This window comes from Camellia sinensis, chromosome 12 (genome assembly GCF_055761805.1).
Source record: "Camellia sinensis isolate YWXY chromosome 12, ASM5576180v1, whole genome shotgun sequence".
NCBI lineage: Eukaryota > Viridiplantae > Streptophyta > Magnoliopsida > Ericales > Theaceae > Camellia > Camellia sinensis.
Genome location: NC_138972.1, coordinates 35,940,862 through 35,963,573, shown reverse-complemented (window position 1 = coordinate 35,963,573; position 22,712 = coordinate 35,940,862). Strand labels below are relative to the sequence as shown.

General features: G+C 37.9%; 1 protein-coding gene and 1 pseudogene across 3 annotated transcripts; both read right to left on the bottom strand.

Moving 5' to 3' along the window:
- Positions 1-3,827: 3,827 nt before the first annotated feature.
- LOC145804459 (V-type proton ATPase subunit a3 pseudogene) lies at positions 3,828-5,736 on the bottom strand (annotated as a pseudogene). Its single transcript, XR_014346182.1, has one exon. The product of XR_014346182.1 is annotated as a V-type proton ATPase subunit a3 pseudogene (transcript).
- Positions 5,737-9,415: 3,679 nt separating this feature from the next.
- LOC114259978 (Adenine nucleotide alpha hydrolases-like superfamily protein) lies at positions 9,416-22,466 on the bottom strand. 2 transcript variants are annotated; one of them, XM_028200013.2, is made up of 7 exons: positions 21,940-22,466; positions 18,435-18,783; positions 18,260-18,346; positions 12,169-12,290; positions 11,514-11,592; positions 10,784-11,181; positions 9,416-9,905 (listed from the first exon to the last, which is right to left on the bottom strand). In XM_028200013.2, exons 1-7 carry the CDS (start codon positions 22,263-22,265, stop codon positions 9,857-9,859), a joined length of 1,410 nt encoding a protein of 469 aa, XP_028055814.2. In that variant the 5' UTR covers positions 22,266-22,466; the 3' UTR covers positions 9,416-9,856. The 2 variants fall into 2 exon arrangements, with proteins under 2 accessions (XP_028055814.2, XP_028055815.2); XM_028200014.2 differs by having other exon boundaries at positions 10,779-11,181; positions 21,940-22,451.
- Positions 22,467-22,712: the final 246 nt, after the last annotated feature.

The following is a 22,712-nucleotide window of genomic DNA, read 5'->3' as shown; positions in this document are numbered from 1 at the left end:
ACGATATCAATGACAACGAGGATGAGTGGAATCAAAACTCATAAGGTTCTGAAAATTGAAAAAACATTTTGGGGCCACCAAGCGTTGGTTCTGTTCACATCCAATTTCAATACAAAAGTTAAAAAAATACTTCTATCACAGTATATAAGAGTGTTGCAAAAAATCAAAAGCAAATGACACATTAGTATATATGAATTCAAAATCACAAAGGCAAGAACTAGAAGGGCGTATATCCTTGTTAACAAATATATATATATATAGCACATTAGTGAATGCAAGAAATTAGAATTGCACTCGGGAGAAGTTATTTCTACCCAATTGTCCCAGCCACCATGTTGTCAATACAACAGCACTAATAGCACCAAGACACCATCACCATCCTTGCAAAATATGATGGTGACTGGTGAGGCAACAATTAAGACTGGCATACCCACTGCCACTGTCTACACTTAGCCACCATGCTCAGCTTTGGGGCGTTGCTAGAATTTGCCATTATTTCACAAGCCACCATGCTCAGCTTTGGGGCGTTGCTAGAATTTGCCATTATTTCACAAGTTTATTCATTGTATGAAGGAATGCCATAATAAGGATTGGGAAATATTATCAACTTGAGGGTGGTGGCCTAGTGGTAAAGACTAACTCCCATGGTTTTGTGACTAGGAAGGAAGACATTTGATTCCAGTCTCACCAATGATACAAGACTCATGCCTATCAAACCTAATCTACAACTATGTCATTGATAGGGCAAGAGTTAAAGCTACGAATCAGCTCAATTTGAGTTTGCCTACAGATCCCCAAGACAGACCATTGTAGATCCCTATTTCCAACCCAGCAGGTAAAGGTTACTATGGTCATATTTAGGTATGGTTCCCACACGCTGGTTACCCCTCCTTCCTACCCTATTAAAACCCCCCCAAGGGTTAGAAAAAAGAACCAGAACACTGTTTTAATCAATGTCAATATTATAAAATTGAAAACTCAGTACAATGGGTATCACATCACCTATATGTAGACTAGACCTAATAGGCCACTTAACATATACTCTAACTATTTATTCTACATCATCAGCACTCCCACTCTTGGAAGAAACTTGTCCTCATGTTTAAGCAGCAACAAAGTGAACTCAATTACACCACTCAAGTAGCCTTAGGTGACGAACAGGTGCAGCTTTTCCTTGCTCAACATGAATGTCACAACTCATCCTTCTCTGAATACATTGACTGCATCCTTGGCTAAACAACCAAAGGTGCAGAACTGATAACTCCCATCATGTCCACACCGACATGCAGACTGGTGCAGACAAGCACTCATCCTGTTGAGATGATACTTCAAGGCTGGCAAATGATACCTTCCAAAAACAAGACTGAGGAATGTGACAAAAAATAGTAGGATTGACGATGATCCATTAGGTAAGACAATTACATCGCACTGCTTCCTTCGGTCTCTCAGACTCAACTGTCAAATGAGCATCACACCAACCAATTTACTCAAACTCAAGTCAAATTCCTATTGAGGCATACAAGATGATGCAAATTGAATTAAAAAAAAAAAATTATATATTTAATTTATATTATTTTAGTATTTGATTAGGATTATTATCCAAGGCTAGAATATTTAATTTTCTATTTATTTAGGTTTCCTATTTCGTTTATTTTCGTGTTCTACAAGAATAGGATTGCTTGCTTTACAATAATTATTTTTATTTCTTAATATTGTATTTCCTTTTTAGTGGTAGTTGGTTTAGGATTATCTTTTATTATATATAAGGTTGCAAGCCTTAGGGCTATTGAGTTTCTTGATATTAATATACATTTTGGTGAGAGAATTCTCTTCTTTTCTTATAATTTTGATAATCTTCGGATTCAACAGATTATAGAAAAGCTGCAGCTTTCTTTGTTGCGCAATTTTGTTGATGTACACGTTCTATGCTACATTAGTTTGAATCAGATCTTAATGTCATGTACCAACTCATTGGGGATGCGAATTCTACACCAAGCTGTTGAAATTCAATGTATAAAGAGAATTGTATTATTGATTGATTGATCTATTGAATGTTACAATGATTCCTATATATAGAAGAGTAGGTGGTAGTAGGTGGTAGGTGGAGTAGGTGAAGTGGAGGTGGTAGTGGTGTAGTGGGTTAGGTTTAGTGGAGTAGGTGAGGTGGTAGTGGTGTAGTGGGTTAGGTTTAGTGGAGTAGGTTTAAGTGGGTGAAGTAGGTGAGTGTGTAGTAGGTGGTAGTAGTAGGTGTGTAGTAGGTGAATTTTAACAGCCCCCGCAAACTCAAGGGGGATAGGAACTAACCAACTTGAGTTTGGAGAGAGTTACAAAACAAGAAAATACATAAAAATAAAAGAGGATAGGAGACACTGTATGGTCGTGTCAGACCATTAGTGAAGACACTGGATGGTGGTGTCATAACGTTGTAGAGGACACTGTATGGGGGTGTCATAACGTTGTAGAAGACACTGTATGGTGGTGTCATAACGGTGTAGAGGACACTGGATGGCGGTGTCAGACCGATGTAGAAAACAGTTTATGGGGTCATGTCGGACCGTTGTAGCAGACAAAGTTGTAACAGTTGTTGTGACAGTTTACAGAGTCTTGCTGGACCCTTGTAGAAACTAACCGGAATCAACGTCGGGACAGTTTACAGAGTCTTGTCGGACCCATAAAGGAACTAACCGAAATTAATGTCGGGACAGTTTACAGAGTCTTGTCGGACCCATAAAGGAGCTAACCGGAAGTAATGTCGGGACAGTTTATAGAGACTTGTCGGACCCATGAAGGAGCTAACCGGAATCAATGTCGGGACAGTTTACAGAGTCTTGTCGGACCCATGAAGGAGCTAACCGGAATCAATGTCGGGACAGTTTACAGAGTCTTGTCGGACCCCCTTAAAAAGTCGCACCCTCAAAAGGTGTGCCCAATCTGTCAAAAGGCGTGCCCAATCCATAAAAAGGCGTGCCATCAAAAGTTGCGCCCTCAAAAGGCGCGCCCACTTCATCAAAAGTCATGCCCGACAGAAAGCGTCTAGCCATCAAAAGGTGAGCCGGAGACGCGGTGAGGCACGTGAGCGACAGAGCGGCGTGTCGGCCGCGTCGTCAGTGTCAATATAAACCAATGCGGAGGCGGTGGAAACCAAACCAGACTGAAACCTCTGAACTTGTCATTCTGAAACAATCTGTAAATACTCTGTATCCAACCCTTCTCGGAAACACTCAGCAACCCAAAAAACATGGCCTCTTCTTCCCGTTCAGCTACCCAGAACATGGCCTCATCTTCCCGTGGTCTGCTCACTCTCTTTCCCGACCTCAACGAGTCAACAAGAGAGATAACTGGTGCGGTGGCACTGGAACCTCAACCAAGCGCCCCGGAGTTTGCTCCGTTGAACTTTCCTATGCGGTCTGTGGAGCAAAGAATGGCAGTGCAGTCGGATGTGGAGGCCAATCAGTATACATTGAAGTCATGTGTGGAAACCATGACTGCGGTTACAAATTTGTCGAACCAGCTGCAGAGTAGGACAAATGAGGTGCAGCAGTTAAACGCCCAACTAGCTCTGCTCCAACGCATGTATAAGGATGCGCGAGCAGAGATAAGTGTGCTAAAGGCGGAAAACAAGGAGCTAAAGCGGAAGGCCACCGTGATGTTCCGATTTGGAGGTCCGCCATATGCTGCAGTGGAGGAGCAGGGAGTAGTGATCGTGCCCAGTGGAGTGGGAAACACGGAGGCAACACCGGCAAGGGCCGTCCAGGACGGAGGCAAGAAGAAGAGACCTGCAGCAGAGTAGAGAAGAAAAATCCCACTGTGGATGTGTTGTTTGTTTGTTTGTTTTTTTTTTTTTTTTTTTTTTTGTGTAAAATTGTGATCGGGGTTGGATCCCTGACAGGAATAAAATGAGGTTGGTGTGCAGTTCGTCTTCTTCTGCTGCTTTTTTTTTTTTTTTTTTTTTTGCAAAGAAAGAATAATGAAAAAAGGTTTCTTGGCCCACGGTTTGGTTGATGATGAAAGTTGGGATGATATATATTATTTTGAGTCGGTTGTCCATGTGGTGGATATAAAAAGATGGGTCAGGAAGAGAAAAAATAAAGGTGATGAAAAGTTTGAAAGAAATGATGGTGAAAATAAAGGAGGGACAAGGAAAGTGGCTATAGTGGTGGTATTGGGAAAGTGGGTGCAAAGTGAGAGAGAGAGAGAAGCAGTGTGGCTATCCTTCGTTGAACATCAGCACCAATCAGTTCAGCAGCCTTTTTCTCATCTTTATAGAAGTGGAGTGCTGGCACAGAGTGAATATTTAATTTGCTTAATTTGCTTCCAAGCTCCTCCTGAGCAATATCAATTTTATATATGGTGACATGAGGGGTCGAGTGTGCCAACCCAGCAAGAGAAACCCACTGTTCTCCTCCACCCATCACCAACAACACACCAACAGTTGCACTAATGAAAATACTGATGCCCACAATAAAGATGATTATATTGTTGTACCCCCAAGGCAGAAGAAGAACCTTCTCATAGAATACGGTGGACAACTCCGAGTGGGCAAGGCTGAGGGCCCACAAACGAAGGTATGAAGCTGTATTGGAGACTGCTCCAAGTACAAACTCTATCGTATGTATAAGTTGATGGACGGAAATTTCACTAAACTCAAATTCCTCCCCATGAGAATGGGAATCATGACTTGCCTCCAATTGTAATGAATCTTCTGTGCCTTGAAGTGGCACGTAGGACTGACCGCGGTGTCTATCTTCATGCTGTTTCTTCAAAAGAAGAGGCTTTGGGAGCAGCATCCATGGAACAGCAACGAGGGCCAGCAGCAGCAGTACAAGCTGAACTGTTCTCTGGCCAGCAAAAAACTCGTTTTCCCCAAGTGCGTCAGTGGGACTGAGGAACATATATATCAGTACGTGATATAAATCAGTTTTTGAACCAGTGCACCATTTTACAATGATGAGGAGGGAAAGGTAACCGAACAGGCTATTTAAAAATATCAGCTGGGGAACAAATTGGAACCAGATATTCAGGCTATTGCGGAAGAACTTGGCATTGAAATAGCTCAAAAAGATTCCAAGGTTCATCTGGGCTACCCCGAGAAGTATTGACATTTTCATCTTTAACGAACTGAGGAATGGCAACTCACTGCGGGAACCATGCCAGATAGGGTCCACACCAAATGGATATGTGTCACCCACCTTAATCAAGCCTGCAGTAGTAGCATCCCTGCAAGAAAGATCACGGCAAGCATAGGCTGAACGAGCAAATAGTTCAAACGGGACAGAGAAGAACTCATTATAGATCAAGCCTGTGTAGATTGAAAAGAGTGCCATCATCAAAATCACATAGCGACCACCAAAGGTCATTTCTGTGATGTCTCCAAGCTTCTGACCAGAGAGAGAGAATGATGGGAAGGTATGTGTAGAAAATAAACGGAATATGTTGAGGTCCGGCGGGCGGCTAAGGTGAGGTTGCCGCCCGCCGGGAAAGCGAAAATATTAGGTTCTAAACCTGCTCTGATACCATGTTGAAATTCAATGTATAAAGAGAATTGTATTATTGATTGATTGATCTATTGAATGTTACAATGATTCCTATATATAGAAGAGTAGGTGGTAGTAGGTGGTACGTGGAGTAGGTGAAGTGGAGGTGGTAGTGGTGTAGTGGGTTAGGTTTAGTGGAGTATGTGAGGTGGTAATGGTGTAGTGGGTTAGGTTTAGTGGAGTAGGTTTAAGTGGGTGAAGTAGGTGAGTGTGTAGTAGGTGGCAGTGGTAGGTGTGTGGTAGGTGTGTAGTAGGTGAATTTTAACACAAGCACCTTACGAGTGCATTAGTTTGTGAGCAGCAAGGCAGGCAGGCAGGCTAGATCCCTATCGCATCTCATGGGTTGATCCTTGGGCATAATTCACGGGGTATGCAGTACCACTCATGGAGCCGACTTCTCAAGAAGATGACAAGCACCCAGTCCGTGACAAGTGGTATCAAAGCCAGCCTAGGGGCACTGTGATGGGGACGGTACGTGGGACTTACACCAAGCACCTTCACTGTGGTGTCCGTACAGGGCGGGTTTCCCGTGGGTAGGGAGACGAACAAGCATGGAGGCAGGCAGGGTAATGTTCCCCTGACGAGGGCGTCAGGGACTGGCGGTGGTAGCATGTCACGTACCGACCCATTGGGGATACGAGTTATATACCAAGCACCTTGCAAGCGTATTAGTTTGTGAGCAATAAGGCAGGCAGGGTAGATCCTTATCGCATCTCCTAGGTTAGTCCTTGGATATAATTCACGGGGGTATGCAGTACCACTCGTGGTGCCGGCTTCTCAGAACGATGACAAGCGCCCAGTCTGTAACATTAAGCTCAGTTCTTGATTGGTCATCACGGTTCAAGGAGCTTGTGGTGGTGATGTGTATGAGCGCAATGATGTTGTGCAAGAAGCATAACTAAAGGTCCGGATAACACAACGTTTCACTGAGCAGATTGAAGCACTGAGATAGCAGCTCGCTGCCATGGCGGTTGCTAACAGTGTGCCTCAAAACCATCTGCCAAATTAACAATATGTTAATAGGAATAAAACTAAAGTTTTTCCCAATGGCTTTCTGTTGACAAAAATGTTTAGAGAGACACGTTATCAATATGATGATGTGAAGTATTAGAGGAAGCTTTTAATGGAATATTAGCGGACAGAAATTCTTCATTATTACAATCACATGTCGATTGGGATTTAACTCAAAATACGCTCAAAATACGTTGAGTATCCAAAGGAGGATGAAATTAATCTACAAGAGATAGTACAAGAATGTGACAAGCCCATGGAACAAGAATCGACTTAAAAGGAGAATCGTGCTTTCTCCCACATTAGGTTCTGATCCTAATTTGTTCCATTGTCACCCAATGAGAGCCATATGTCAAGATAGACAATAACATCATCGTGGAAAAAAGCAGAGTCATTACAAAAGGCGATGTTGGTGCGTTGGATTTATCTTGTGCACAAAGAAAATGCAACATTGTTCTACAAAGTGATGAGAAGTTTAACATGCCAGAAGATGATGTCACTTTGTTTGATGTTCAAACTTGTGATGAGGTATTCCAACATATTGATGTGGGTTGCGAGGTTTCTAATATTTACGTATTGGAGCTTGTGGGGTCAAATAAAGCTATTGGTGTATCATATACATCGTGCCGAGATGGTCATAATAGGGCATTTTTTTTTTATTTTGGAAAAATTAATTTTAAATACAAGGTTGATGCAGAGAAGTGTAGACGAATAAAATTGTTTAAAGCCCTGAAAACTCGAGGACGAGTTTTTTCAAGTAGGGAAAAATTATGCAAATTGAATTAAAAATTATATATTTAATTTACATTATTTTAGTATTTGATTAGGCTTATTATCTAAGGCTAGAATGTTTAATTTTCTGTTTATTTAGGTTGCCTATTTCGTTTATTTTCTTGTTCTACAAGAAAATGATTGCTTGCTTTACAAGAATTATTTTTATTTCTTAATAGTGTATTTTCCTTTTTAGTGGTAGTTGATTTAAGAATTATATTTTATTACAAATAAGGTTGTAAGCCTTGGGGCTATTGAGTTTTTTATGTTCATATATACTTTTGTTGAGAGCATTCTCTTCTTTTCTTATAATTCTGGTAATCTTCGGACTCAAAAGATTGTAGAAGAGTTACAGCTTTCTTTTCGATGCAATTATATTGTTGTTCACATTCTACGCTTCGCTACAAGAGAACCAAACATATAACTTCAACGAAGCTCTTTGACACTTCCTAAGATATCATTGTTGCTTGTAAGAGAATGCAATCACTACATCACCGACTCCAAGGCGGTAATTGATTTGCTCATTTGTTTCAACTCATCTTGATAATTTGGATTTAGATTTTTATTTTTATTGTTATAAGCATTATCCCTTCCAAAAGAATAAATCTAACTATTCTACCTCTTCAGATAGGAGCCATATCAACAGCAAATGCAAAACAAAACTCTCACAAGGTACCAAGTAGGAAGCACCCAAAAAACAATTTCAAAGCATAAATCAGTCCAATATGATCATATACGTCGAGTAGAATCCCAAACTAAGTCCAGTGTCTTGCAATCCAACTCTAGTTAATTTGAAACAAATTCAACAACCAACATTGAGGATCGCACCAATTTGCCAATTTGAACATCACTTTGAAACTCCAATTGAAACCAAATCAAAGTAATATGAAGCAGTTGAACCAATATGAACACAATTTAAAGCATACGAACACAAATCGAGCTCAATCCAAGACAAATCGATCCAATCGAACTCAAACAATTATTAATCTTAGACATTCAAACTAGAGAAGCCTTCAATCTACCCTGTCGAATACAGATCTGAATGAATAAAACCAAATTGAACTAGATCTGACGGTTCGAACACAGATCTAAAGGAATCAAACTCACTTGAAACAGATTTTAGGGATTCAAACACACATCTAAAGGAATCAAGGAATTTAGAACCAGATCCAAGAGATTCAAAGTAAAATTGACCTACTTGTCCAACTCAAATATGAAGAAATCCAAGAGTTTCAAACAAGAATCTAACAGGTTCGATCAAATCAGATCCACAGGCTCAAAGTGGAATCGATCTCAACAAAGGCCACTTGAACTGAGACCTTGAACCAGATCTGGCTATTAGGGTTTGAAATTGACAAACAACTTCAATGAGGTTCGATTTGGGGATTCACACGTGAATTTGTGCATTCAGCTTCGATTCATCCACCTAGGGTATGATATGGACAAATCTCAACTCCAATATTCATGATGCACTTTGCCAACAGTCACACAACTAGCCCTCTGATGTTTGTGTTCAACTCGCAATAACCCTTTTGACAATTGCAATGTTGCACACACAACCAAAAAGTGGATCAAGAAGTCCGACCTCTCTCGAATCTCAGATCGCAATATGAAATGAGATCTGAACCCCAAAATCGAGTGTACTTGTTTGAATGTCAAAATCGATGGAAACACAGCCACATCAAGTCACAACTCTCTGCAGATTGAAGGCAGAAACCAAGGATCGATGAAAACAATGGCTCGAATAGATCTTTGCCACTCCAAGTATGATCAACTAAGCACATATTCAATTCAAGATGAAATCGAAGGCTTCGATCTCGACTTACAAGCTCAATCTCACAATCCTAGGGTTCTATTCACACAATCATATTCGGATCTCACAATCTAGGGTTCAGCTCTCTGCTGGAGATGAGAGGTCACTCCAACGAACTCCAATTTACCTTCAATTGATGCAATTGAAGTACAGTAGGAAGAACACAGAACCTCTTGCACAGATACCAAATCATGCAAACAAATTTGCATTCAAATTCTAAAATCAAGAGAACAAAATCCTCAATTAGGGGATAAACCGTTAAGGGTTAGAGAAAGAACCAGAACAGTGTTCTAATAAATGTCAATATTATTCAATTAAAACTAAATAGAATCCAAGTACAATGGGTATTACATCACCTATTTATAGACTACAACTAATAGGCCACTTACTTAACAGACACTTAACCTGTTTATTCTACTACATCAACTTTCCATCACAACCATCATCTCCATACATACTAGTCCCATATTATCCCAAAATTCTCCCCTCATGATCAAGAAATGAGAAGAATGACAACTTAATTAAAATATCAAATTAATCACAATTTCTTAATATCATATCAGTTTTTTTTTTTCCCCTTAATTTAAAGCTTATCTGTTTCTCTGCTATCCTAGCTTGTTGCTGCTATAGCTTTTGCCCCTTCTAAGCACCAATGACTAAAATAGGCAAGCATATAGAGTGAGTAATGACTAACTGCAGAAGTAGTTTTGAAGAAAAAATAGCGGGTTCAAGTACCATCTTCGCTGTCTGAAAGCAAGCAATCTTGTATTTGCTCCCTGAAAGAGAATGAAACAAAAGATGTAAACAAGTAAATACATTGAATGATACCTCACACAGAGAATTTCAATAGTAATGTGAGGCCAACAAAATTAGAAACCATTTTTTGACTATTTATCCAATTTTATCAGTGGAGCAACAAATACAGGGTCACGCTGAAGTGAACACATATCATGATCTTTGAAAAGCTTTCCAGAAAAGTTCAGAACACAGCCTAAAAAAAAAAGATAAATTACAGTTCAGTGTGAAACATCATGCCATGTTGCATGGACTTGGGTACAAGTGTCGGGTGTGGACTCGAACCTCAAATTTAAGGGTATGTGGACTCGGCAAAAAAAGAATCATACTTATATATTTTAATTCATTATGTGAAATAAAATGGTGTTATATGTAACATACAGGATCAAAAAGACAATTTACTCATTTTATTGCAATTACACGACGATATATATACATATAATGATAGTGTTAAATACAAATGTATAAAAAGTGTCCAATAGAAAGTATTAGACACATTCCACACCTCAAGTGTCCGACACAAGTATTTGATTTATTTTGAAGGGTCCATGTAAACATGGACGTCATGTTCCAAAAAAAAGATGCTCATAGAGGTATTGGGCTAGTATTTGCAATATTCCTTAATCATCCACATGTTACTAGCTAAGAGTTGTCCGATAGAAAGCATTAGACACATATTCCACACCTTTGCCTAAGTCTCCCTCAAGGGTTTGACACAGGTATTTGATTTATTTTGAAGGGCCCACATGTCATGCTCCAGGAAAAAAGATGTTCATAGAGGTATTGGGCTCATATTTTCAATATTCCTTAATCATTCACATGTTACTAGCTACAAGTACATGTAAATATAATACCTTACCTTAGCCATCTTTGATTGCAACGGTTGCCACCCTTTGCCCGAGCAATGATTGGCTGCGGTAAGAGTGAATAAAAATACTCTACAGATGAGGGTTCTTTGGGAAGCATCTGAAACTGGCAGCTCAAACAACATGTAGCCCCAAAAGTTTCAGCACTTAATTGTCCATTCCCAACATCACTCAAACTGGACAAGTCAGATTTGTTGAGTGGGCTATTGCAAATCGAACAAAATGACTCGGGGGGCAGAGATTCATTAGGCATCAAATTAAATTTCTTCTGCCGCCTTTGAGATGCGAAATGAGCATTAAGGTCATCACCTTCTGGAATCCTATTAAAATGGAATGGAGTAAGCTTTCCAGCTGTCCTTACAATTGTGCATTCTCGAGAAGGATTTTCTTCCTGAAAGACAAAAGACATCATGAATTTTCAGATTCTGTAATTGGTTCTGAACCAAATTCAAAAAAGCTTAGATATACTTCATTACAATAATAAATTTTAACAAGGGATTTTCTTTGAAAGCTGGAGATCAGGTAATTTTCTTGCAGATTGCCAGTAACTTAAACAAGAATACTGATCTTCAATCTTAAGACAAATTTTGTTTTTTAGACTTCTCATGGAAAGCTCTCATCTTAACTAAGAGTAATTATCCTAACTATTGACTAGTAGTTAACACACCTTAATCATATTGTTACAGCTATTTCTGAAAAAAGAAAACACAATTTAAATTCTACCTGCAACACTTTTATAAATGATGAGACCAAGCCATTGATGCCAGAACGGGGATTGTCAAAAACCTTCACAGTTCTTAAGCTGCCATGCCAAGATAAGGTCAGTCCCATCATGGTGTAATCATATTAATGATTATGTCATAACATTTGGCAATAAAAAATCACTTAGTATGAAAATTCATGTAGAAACTGTATTCAAAAATATAAAGATATAGAATCTAATCCCCCTTTTAGGCAGTGTTGGTAATGAATTTTTGCTTATACCAAAAAAAGAAAAAACTGAAAATCATATAATTTCACTCTATATTGGATCTCGTAATATGATTGTGGTTCCATCTAAAAACCAGGCCTTCCCAACCCCCCCCCCCCCCCCCCCCAAAAAAAAAAAAAAAAAACAGAAAAGCTTAATTCAGAGTGAAAAGGTTTCATTTTAACAAGAGACATATGTACAGCACTATCAACCTTCCACTGCTTGGACTCTAGCAGCGAAGGGCTGGTTTTGTGCCCCAAAATTTGATGTTTGCAGCTGTATGAACTTACTGCCTGACAATACTTGAGCCAACCAGCTCGGCCAGCTGCTATATTGGATTTCAAGGTAACTAAAATTTACATGGGGGAAAATCCACTATGGAAATGAAAAAAAGCATGAAAGACAAACCTGTCAAGGCAACAAAGCATGTCGAGCTCTTGTGTGAGACAATCACGTAGGGGAAGCACCACTGGTATCTCCCACCTTGCATCAACATATTGTATATCTGCCGCTAAAGAGTAACCCTGGCCCTGGCAAAAGATTATAACATTAGCACTCTCTCTCCTAAGTTTATGGGTCTCCATTTGAACTTTCAGCATGAAGGTAAATAGTTTTATCAGTTGATGAAAGATGAACCAAGTTCTATACTGGTTCTTCATTTTGTTTTCCAATTTTTTTTTTTTTTTTTTTTGGATAAGTAATTTTATGAGTCTCCAATGGTTCTTCTTCAATTATATTGGTTGTTTAATACTTTTGATAGAACAACAAAACCAACTTAAAAGCCTGTCAAACACAGGCAACACGGTCTTCACGTAAGAGGAATGGATACTATCCACAAGAAGAACGAGAGAAATCAAAATTAATGAAGCATTTAAGTTTGGCAGTTAATTATTTTGAAGCTGACTCAATTTGGATCAATTAGAAACATAATAATTAAGTTACAGAGTTAGCAGAGTCTTATATTATGATCATTTAGTTTTCTATATGATTTATTAAGTTACATATAGCTTAGGGGAATTTTAGCAATTTGCAAAAGTTATAGACACGGATTGTAGGGAATGCCCATAGGTTGCCAGATGAGTCAAGTTATGTAAGTAGACTTCTATTTATGATCTTATATGGTTTTAGAGAGGTTTTAAAACTAAAAAGTTTCGAAGTTTCCTCTTTAGAAATCCTAGTTCTAGTTGGTAAAGGAATTCTCCAAAGTCCATATAAAGCCATGAAAATGCTTCCAATTCAAGAGATCAGTTTTAAAGAATTTTCAAAACCATTTTGAAGCTTCTTTGAGATTGTGTGATACTGTAAGATTTTTGAATAAATCTGTATACTCAATTTTGTATAATACAAATTTAAAAAAGGAAATAAGAATAAATATATATTCTTATAATCAATCTAATATATTTATAGAATTAACATAATATTCTCACACCCCCGCTCGAACTCAATGTGTTCTAGCAGAAAACACTGAGAGCTTGCCAATAAGAAACTAAAAACGAACAGTGGTGTGAGTCTTGGTAAAAAAGTCAATAAGTTGAAGTACCAAGAGATGAAAATAAGCGAAATGGAGTCAGACTGCAGATGTTGACAAATAAAATGACAATCAATCTCAATGTGCTTCATTCGCTCATGAAAAACAGTGTTATGAACAATCTGAATAACACTGCGATCAGTGTTTTTAAAGGCTCAAGGCGCACTAAGGCGCTGAAGGTCTCTCGGGGCCTAAGCGCAAGGCGAGGCACGGGCTTTATTGAAGTAAGGCGCATAGTCTTAGGCCTCGTTTGGCAAGAGGCTATTTTAGCCAATTGGCCAAAAAGTTACTAAATTAGCCAAAAAGCCAACAACCCATACCAAAAAGTCAAAAATTCTCTTTTCTCTCTACTTTTTGCACATCTTTTCGTAATTAGCCAAAAAGTCATCCCAAACATACAAGTTTTTTTTACCTACCTTTTTAGCCAAATAGCCAAAAAGTTACTAAATTAGCCTGTTCCCAAACGAGACCTTAATAAAAAAATATAAAAATTAACATAGACTAATCATTCATAGTACTAAGACAATTTTTTTAAAAATAAAAAGTAATCAAGATTCAAGACACAAGACAAAATATAAAATAATTCTCAAAGCCATGAAAGTGTATATTACATAACATTCCAATTTTCAAAGATAAAATAATCCACATTCAATAAAATAAAAACAAAAACAAAAGTATTAACACTAAACATCCAATGCATAAATATCCAACAAATACTAATATATGTCTTAACACTTCAAAACATCAATATCAAAAGAAAAAGGTTAGAACTTAGGTCGGTCAGTCAATCATCATCCTCAACATCAATGGCAAACAAACTATCATCTTTTTCTCCATCAGTTGATTTATATCCCTCAACGTCTTCCTTCTATGTGTCATCTGAGCCCACTTTCTCTTCATCTATTAATTGAAGTGGAGTTAATCTTGATGATTTAAATATCCTCGGTTGTGCCTTTGAGCGTGAACTTGTTGCTCTACTTGCATGGCTACTTTCTTCTACTCCAAAACCTCTAGCAACAGTGGCCCACGTCAAGCCATCATCATCATCAAACATAGGCTCATTATCTTCATCTGATTCTCCATCCATCCTCCCAAGCAACCACTCATTGCTTTCATCAATATTTTGCAAAGATATGGGATCAAGAATGTTGCGCATGTCATACCTAAATCTCAATGTTCTATTACATTTGACAAACACTAAATCATTGAGACGTTGTTGTTCCAATCTATTTCTTTTCCAATCTATCTCAATGTTCTTTTCTTTTCTTTTTTAGTTAATTAATCAGAATCAGAATTTATTTTTTTCCCCTAACAGATAAAGAAAAAAAAAAGACCAGTAGCATTGTATTAATTAATTATTTGTGAATAATTAATTATTTATAAAAAAAATTCAGTGTATTTTTTATAGTTAATTAATCAAAATCAGAGACTCAAACCAGTAGCACCTTATTTTGTCCTAATTAATCAGACCAGTAGCACCTTATTTTGTATTTGTATTTTTTTTTTTTTTTTTTTTCCTAACAGAGACTCCAAAGGCAAAATTGAAAAAAAAACAAAATAAAGTCGAAGTCGAAGTCGAAGTCGAAGTCGAAGTCAAAGCCATAAGAAGAAGAAGAAGAAGAAGAAGAAGAAGAAGGGGAGGGAGAGAGAGAGAGAGAGTGAGATCAGAAGACCAGAAGAGGTTGACGCAAAAAAAAAAAAAAAAAAAAAAACAACCCAGTCGAAGAGGTCGACCAGAAGACCAGAAGAGGAGAGGAGGAGAAGGAGAAGGAGAAGAAGAAGAAGATGGCGAAGCATACCTGCGAAGTCGAAGTCGAATCGAGCAGCCTAGTCGAAGTCCAAGGCGAGGCGAGAGGAAAAACGACATAGATTAGGGTTCATTTCAGTCGTATTTGGTCATATTGTACATGGGTTGTAATCCTCTGTGGTTAAGAGCCATTCGAACACACCCTTGTAGCCGTTAGATCAGATCTAGCTGCTAATAAATCAAGCGCGCCTAGTCGTGCGCCTTGCGCCTCTGTCGCCTGGCTCAAGTCGCGGCTAAGGCGCGAGCCTACCTCAAGTCGCCTCGCCTGGGACCTGTACAGGCGCAAACAGTGCGCCTCGCCTCGCCTCACCTCGCCTGGCGCCTAGGCGCGCTTTTCACAACACTAACAATTATAAAAAATGGAGAGATGGAGAGATGGAGAGATGGAGATTCATGAAATGGAGAGATGGAGATTCATATGATGAAAGGTACCAGAGTCAAAAATCTAGATAGACAAAGAGATCCCTAAAGACCCTAGCAAACCTGAATAAATAGAGGAAACAGCGGAGGCAGACGACGACGTTTGAGAAGTAGACAATATATGCTGAAACTGAGCAATCTGAGCACTTAAGGAAGTCAAGTCTGGATCAGGAGCCGAAGCAAATGTAATAGAACCGGCAGGAGGCCGAAAAGTGCTCGGAGTAAGAGCTCGGAACTAGGTCTGAAACTGCTGAAAAGATGAGGCAGTCAGACGTCCCTTTTTTGGACAATGATACTTCCAATAACCCCTCTAATGACAAAAGGCACTCATCAAAAGCTATAGACATCGTAATAACCAGAGAGATGAGGGGTTCAAGTGTAATAAATCCAATATAGAACAAAATAGCCAAACAAGGAGTTGAAGCGTAATAACCAGAAATCTGAGGGGTCAAACTGTAATAACCCAAAGCTAACACCAGATGGGTCAAAATGTAATAAACATAAAAGTTACCAAGAGAACCACTAACGACAATGTAGATGGGTCACAACTCAGACCCAAACCCAAACCCAAACCTAGAAAGGGAGAACTAGGCGCAAATCAAAACCACAGAGAGAGTTGAGTTTCAAAACAACAATAGGAATCAAATCACCAACACCAAAAATCGATCCACAAGCTAGACGAAAACCAGATAGGTCGAGTTAAACCAAATGAACAGTTGACCTAGGCAGACCAATCAAACAAGAGAGAGGTAATAACCTTCGAATTGATGAAGCAGAACCAGACAAGCACCAAGTCGATCGCAATCAAGAGAGAAAACCACGAACAAATGCGACGAAACAACCAAATGGTTCTTCTCGAACCAAAAAACCTAACCAGATGGGTCAAACAAACCAGATGAGTCAAGCGACTCGATAGGTCTGACGAATTGATGTGACGAACAGATAGGAGGAGCAGATGGGTCGACTCTTGATGAACCAGTAACGGTTCGTGAGATGGGTTGAACAAACAAAAGTCGCTTGTTCAAACTTAGATAAGTGCTACCCGACGAACCAACAGAGCAAACTCGAACGAACCAAAGATCAGAACCAAAGAAGCTCTGATACCATGTAAGATTTCTGAATAAATCTGTATATTCAATTTTGTATAATACAAAGTGTACAATCGAGTTATATAAACTTAATCTAAAAAATGAAACAAGAATAAATCTCTATTCTTACAATTGATCTAATATATTTACATAATTAACATAATATTCTCACAAATACAATACAACCAAACCCTAGATGTAATTCCTAAGATTTTTAGAAGTGATTCTAATAGTTTTCTTCTTCATCATAATTTTTAGGGAAAATCACAAATCAGTTGTAACCAAAAAAAAATTACAAAATTATGAAAAGTTTATAAGTTTAATTATTAAAGTTGATAAGTTTTACCACTAATTTGAAATTTGTTTTGAAAACCTGCACTGAGTTGTAATTTCCCCTAATCTTTATGCACTTTTAACCTCTAAACCCATAAAACTAGATCTGTATTACAATTAACCCTATTCAACCCCCAAACTTCATAGTACTTTAATCCTCACACCTTACTTGCAAAAGAGCTCAAAACCAAGACAAGTATTATTCAGACTGTTCATTACAACTAGAGGCTAAAACAGCCACTAAAACGTTGTGTTTTCATTCTCCAAGTCCTACCTTTTTGTTACTCCATTCAAGCCCTTAAAAACTTTATACTTTTACATTGGCCACAATAATCAATCAAAATAGTCCCAGAGCCCAGGTTTTCTGCTGCAATAGATTAATTTTGGGCTCACAACTAGACTATTAATTTTGAAATTCCCAAACTAATTGTATCCATTTTTGGGTGCAGTCATAGGCTAGAAAATCTCGCAAAAGTAAAACATGATTGCTGAATTCTGAGGGTTGGTAAATGTCCATATTAGTTCACTGGCCCCTTTTCTCTATTCTTTCTTTCAGTCATTGCTCAACAAGATAATCATCCCAATTTATCTAGATCCAGTTGATCTCAACTTGATCCAGCCTTCATGCAACTCAAAGGGGCATGTGTGTGATGATTGATAGGTAAATGAGGAAGAGGGGAAAATCTTATATGAATAATACAGCTTGGTCAATGACTCAAGGGTTCAGTATGTCTCAATAAGAAGTTGCTCCTGTAACAAAGTATACAACAATTCTAAATGCTATGGAAATATTCATCCCTTGATATTATATGCTCACAAACTCAATTGCATATTTAATTGACTAACTGGAAATATAGATACTTGTAATATAGTCCAATGGGAGGAAAAAACATTGTGAAAATAGAAAATACTGCATCATCCAATTTGTAACTAAATAAATGAAGAAGAAGAAGAAGAAGAAGAAGAAGAAGAAAAGAAACTTTTATCCCTACAGGTAATTTTGTTCCCTGAAATTTACTTCCTTGATAGCTCCAGAATGATTTATGACTTCGTCATAGTAAAGATGCATAGATACACAATTGATCACTTTTCATAACAGTTCGTGTATTGACCATTAAAAGTAGCCCCTTCAATTCTCCAAGCAAAAAGTTTTCAACCTATAGTTAGGCCTCATTTGGCAATTGACTATTTTAGTTGGCTTTTTGGCTTGTTTCACAAAAGGGCATGCAAAAAACTAAAGAAAGTGATGTGATAACTTAGTTACTTTTTGGCTATTTTACTTACAAAGAAACTTTTCAAGAAAATAGAAAAACAGAGACTAACCTTAACAGTTGTTGCAATGACATGGCAAGCTATCCTTGATGTGCATGTCCCCAACACAAGTTTGGTGTATCCATTTTGAAGAGCAATCTGCACAATAAATGCAACATGCTGCATAAATATGCTGGGCTTCCCTTGTCCTAAGCTTGCAATTAAATGGCACAATAGAGAGTTGAACCTTTTGCAATGACAACATTCGCAGATACAGCATCAGATCTTCTTTTCCAGTGAGATCACTAACAGTATTAACTAACTCTTTCAACGTATCCATTCCATCCCCGAAATCTGAAGAATAAATGCTCGCTATGGAGGCAACATGGAACTCTTTTCTTGGTGGAGCTAAATTTGAAACAATAAGTTTCATGTCTTCAATTGCTTCGTCAAGTTGATGAGAAGGGACTGGATAAATAGCACTTTCATCAACAACAGCAACCCCTACACCAAATACTGGTAATGACCTATCTCTACTTGCATCGAAATTCTTCTGTGCTTTACATTGCATCTCATGTACAAACTGTAGAGCCACCCTAAGAGATAAGCATTCGCTCAGAGAAAAAAAATATTAACATTCACACAGTGCAAATGTAACACAACTAACAGTCATATGACGTGTACCTACCGGACTTCAAAGACAAAGCAAGCTAAAGATTGTTTCATGATTGGAGTTAGAGGCTTGCTAGAGATTAGATAGATAAACAAGTCAAGCTCAACCAATCTTTGAAGCAAATTTACTTTTACAGCTAAATTCAAACTTTGGACAAGCTCATCTGCAATCTAGGACCATGTAAAGAACCAGGCTCACAAAACATATTGAATTGAAACGCCAAGACCAATCTTTGTTTTGAACCCTGCTAATTTTTTGAGTGCAGCTTGAGAAACTCAAAAAAATTAGGTCAGTTTATCTCATTACAAACACAAATTTAACTTGGGTAAATTACACTGACACCCCCTAAGATTTGTTGCCATTACATTAGTCCCCCTAAGGTTCTGGAAATTACACTCTCCTCAAGGTTGGTTTTAAGTTGCAATCTACGTTACACAGACAAGTGTCAGGTGCGGGTATATATCTAGGGGTCGGACTCCTCAAACCTCTAAATGAGGGATACACAGGTACATCTAAAAAGTATCCAAAAATTAGATACAAGTATGTAAATACGGCTAAACAAAGATATGTTAGAATATTGAAAGTTTTACATGGTACAAAGTCATAAAAATAGAATTTTTGTGACAAAAGCGTAAAAATATAAAATTAAAAATTTAGTAAGCATTACAGTATGGAAGGCATACCTATGGCTGCAAATGAATCAAGTTGCTCGCGAGCTAACTCCGCTCGGCTCGACTCATTTAGTAAACGAGTCAAACTCAAGCTTGAATATTAGGCTCGTTTAGTAAATGAGCTGAGCTCAAGCTCGAATAAGCTTGGCTTGTCAAGTTCAACTCGTTTATCTTTATTTAAATTATATAATAATGGGGGATTTAGTGATAGACCCTTTAGGGCATGTTTGATTGGGTGGATTGAAGCATGGGATTAGGATTATTAATCCGTGGGCCCAGTTATCCTATGTTTGTTTTAACATTTTGATTTAGGATTATTAATCCGTGGGCCCAGTTATCCTATGTTTGTTTTAACATTTTGATTTAGGATTAATAATCCAATGGATAATTAATCCAACAAATTTGTAGGATTATTAGTAATGGGGTAGGGGTGGGATTATTAATCCAATGGATATTAATCCAATTGAATAGTGAATATCACACTAATTTAATAGGATTATTAATACTTCACTATTAGTGTTGTGAATCAAACATGACCTTAGTGTCTAACTTGTCCTTTGAGGACAAGAATTATATAGATTCTTTCAAAACCCCCTAGTATTTTAAAACTTGTTTCTTTTACTATAATACCCTCACATATATATATGTGTACGTGTGTGTGTGTGTGTATCAGATCTGCAATCACTCTCTCATCTCAATCACTCCTCTCTGTCTCGCTCTCTTACCATTGTTGCTCTCCACGGGCGCTTACCATGGAACTCTTTCTCTACCGTCTTCATCGCCACCATTGCTCATCGCATCCACGACCTCAAATCTAAGATCATTCACAGTCGTCGTCGCCGGAAAATGATAGTTCGCCACGGTTCATTAACCTCAAACTTGAGATCCTTCACTCTCTCTCTCTCTCTCTCTCTCTCTCTCTCCTTCTCTCTTCTTCTCATGATGCTCTGTCTTCAAACTCTATCTCCCTATCTCTATCTCTTCTTCTCGTGATGCTCTATTCTACGAACAATAAAACTTTACTCTGGTTCATAACACATCCATCAGCTGTAAAGTCATTCTCGCAGCGTGTTTCAGAGTAAAATTTACTATGATTCAAAATAAAATTTTATTTTCGTTAAGCAAATCAACATATTATAACCAGAGTAAAATTTTACTATTACAAAAAACATAGTACATTCTAAATGAACAAATCAGAGTCAAATTTTATTTTTATATCTACGAACAAACAAACAAATAAAGCTCTTGATTTTTCATTGCAATCTGTCAATTTCTCCTTTTTCTGTCAAATCTAAGTTCATTTATCTAAGGTCTGAAGTTATTGATCTAAAATATGAGTTCTTATGTATCAAATCTGAGATGGTGCTGGTTCAATGGCAAAAATGGTGGTCGTCGGCCGACGGTGAGGATGAGTGACACCAACAAACAATGAAGATGGTGAAAGCGATGAACAACCATCGAGTTGGTGATGGTCAAATAAAATATTCAAATAACAAATTTTGTCATTTATACAAGACTTTATAATTATGAGAGTTTTGAAAGTACTAAACTTTTTTTTTGTCCTTTTAACAAGAAAAGGAAGTTAGGAAGCGTTTATGGCCAAATTTCCCTATAATAAATAAATTATTTATATATTAAATAATATATAAATATATATATACATAATAGCATAAATACATTATTTATGTATTATATAATATAAATAATATTTTTATTTAAATAATATAAATAATAATAATAACAATAAAAACTTATCGAGCTGAGTTGAGCTGAGTCAAACTCAAGTTTCATTAATATTAACAAGCCAAGGTGAGCTCAAGCCCACTTAGTTATCGAGCCGAGTTTGAACTCAATAAATGAGCTTGAGAAAAAAGACTTGCATCATAGTTGGAGTAGGGTGAAGAAAGATGAAGACTTGGATGGAGGCTCCTTTCGATCATTCCTTTTGAGAATGTGGAACCCCTAGTTTATCAAAACAAGAAGGAAACCGTTCAAAGTATGGGTCCAACTATGGCCTAATTCTCGCATTCATTGTCCACAGTTAGCCACATCCTCTTCTAGATGATATACCAGTAAATCCCTTTATTTGTGTGTCCTCATATTTATGATACACAAAGTCTCCTAATATATTCAATCTTGAAGCTCTAGTTTCCACACTAATCTACATCCAATTCTTCCCATATGATAAAATACCCAAAGCTTTTAGGAAAAGACATATAATAACCAAGCTCGTTATCGTAAATTATTGCTAAAAAAGACAGCCCTTTTCAATGTTACCAAAAGGTTCAACACAAATCAATTGAAATTTAGACAGAAACCAAGCACATAAAATGCAATTCTTGCAAATTCACAGTGATGATCATTCTAGAAAGAGAAAATGAGAATTGTAGAGAGAGAGAGAGAGAGACCTGGAAGAAGTGTCACCGGAGAAAGCGACGAGGACGTTGTCCTCCGGAGAAATCATGGCGTTGGAGGTGACAGCGAACCGGAACTTCCCGAAGAGATTGGTGCGGAAGCAGTCGGAGCAAAAGCGGGAAGCGTCGCCGGCCGCCGTGGGGATGGTGGTAGCGATGGTTTGATTGGATTTGCACTTTATGCAAAGATTGGTGCGGTTAAGATCGTTGCCAATTTTCACAACACCATTGACTGCTTTTTTCTTCTCCAACTGTTGGTCTTCTTCGCCATTCTTGTCTTTGTAGCAACCAGACTCACAACTTCCTGAACTACACGCCATCGTCTCTCTCTCTCTCTCTCTCTCTCTCTCTAAACTATTGCACTTGGCTTCCTACTTTTCCAGTTCTATATGTCACTAGGGTTTTTAGCCATTTTTTACTCTCCGATGGCCTGGCCTTTTGAGTTTTTCCGCACCCGTAGCTTTAACTCGACGGCGTTCAAAAAAGGAAAGGCAAATTACACTTCCACCCCCACTTCAATCATTTTTCAATTTTATTTTGATCCCTACAAAATAAATAATGGCAATCAATTTCTTACATTTTTTGTCAAATTTCACTTTGCTATGTACCCAAGTGTTAATACTGCTCGTTTGTCAATTCATTGTTTAAATTTTTAACAAAATTCAATTATGTGATAAAAATGTGACTATGAAATGAGAAGAAATAAGAAAAATCATTTAGGCTCTGTTTGGTTGTGATTTCAAATCACGATTCCACACCTTAATTCA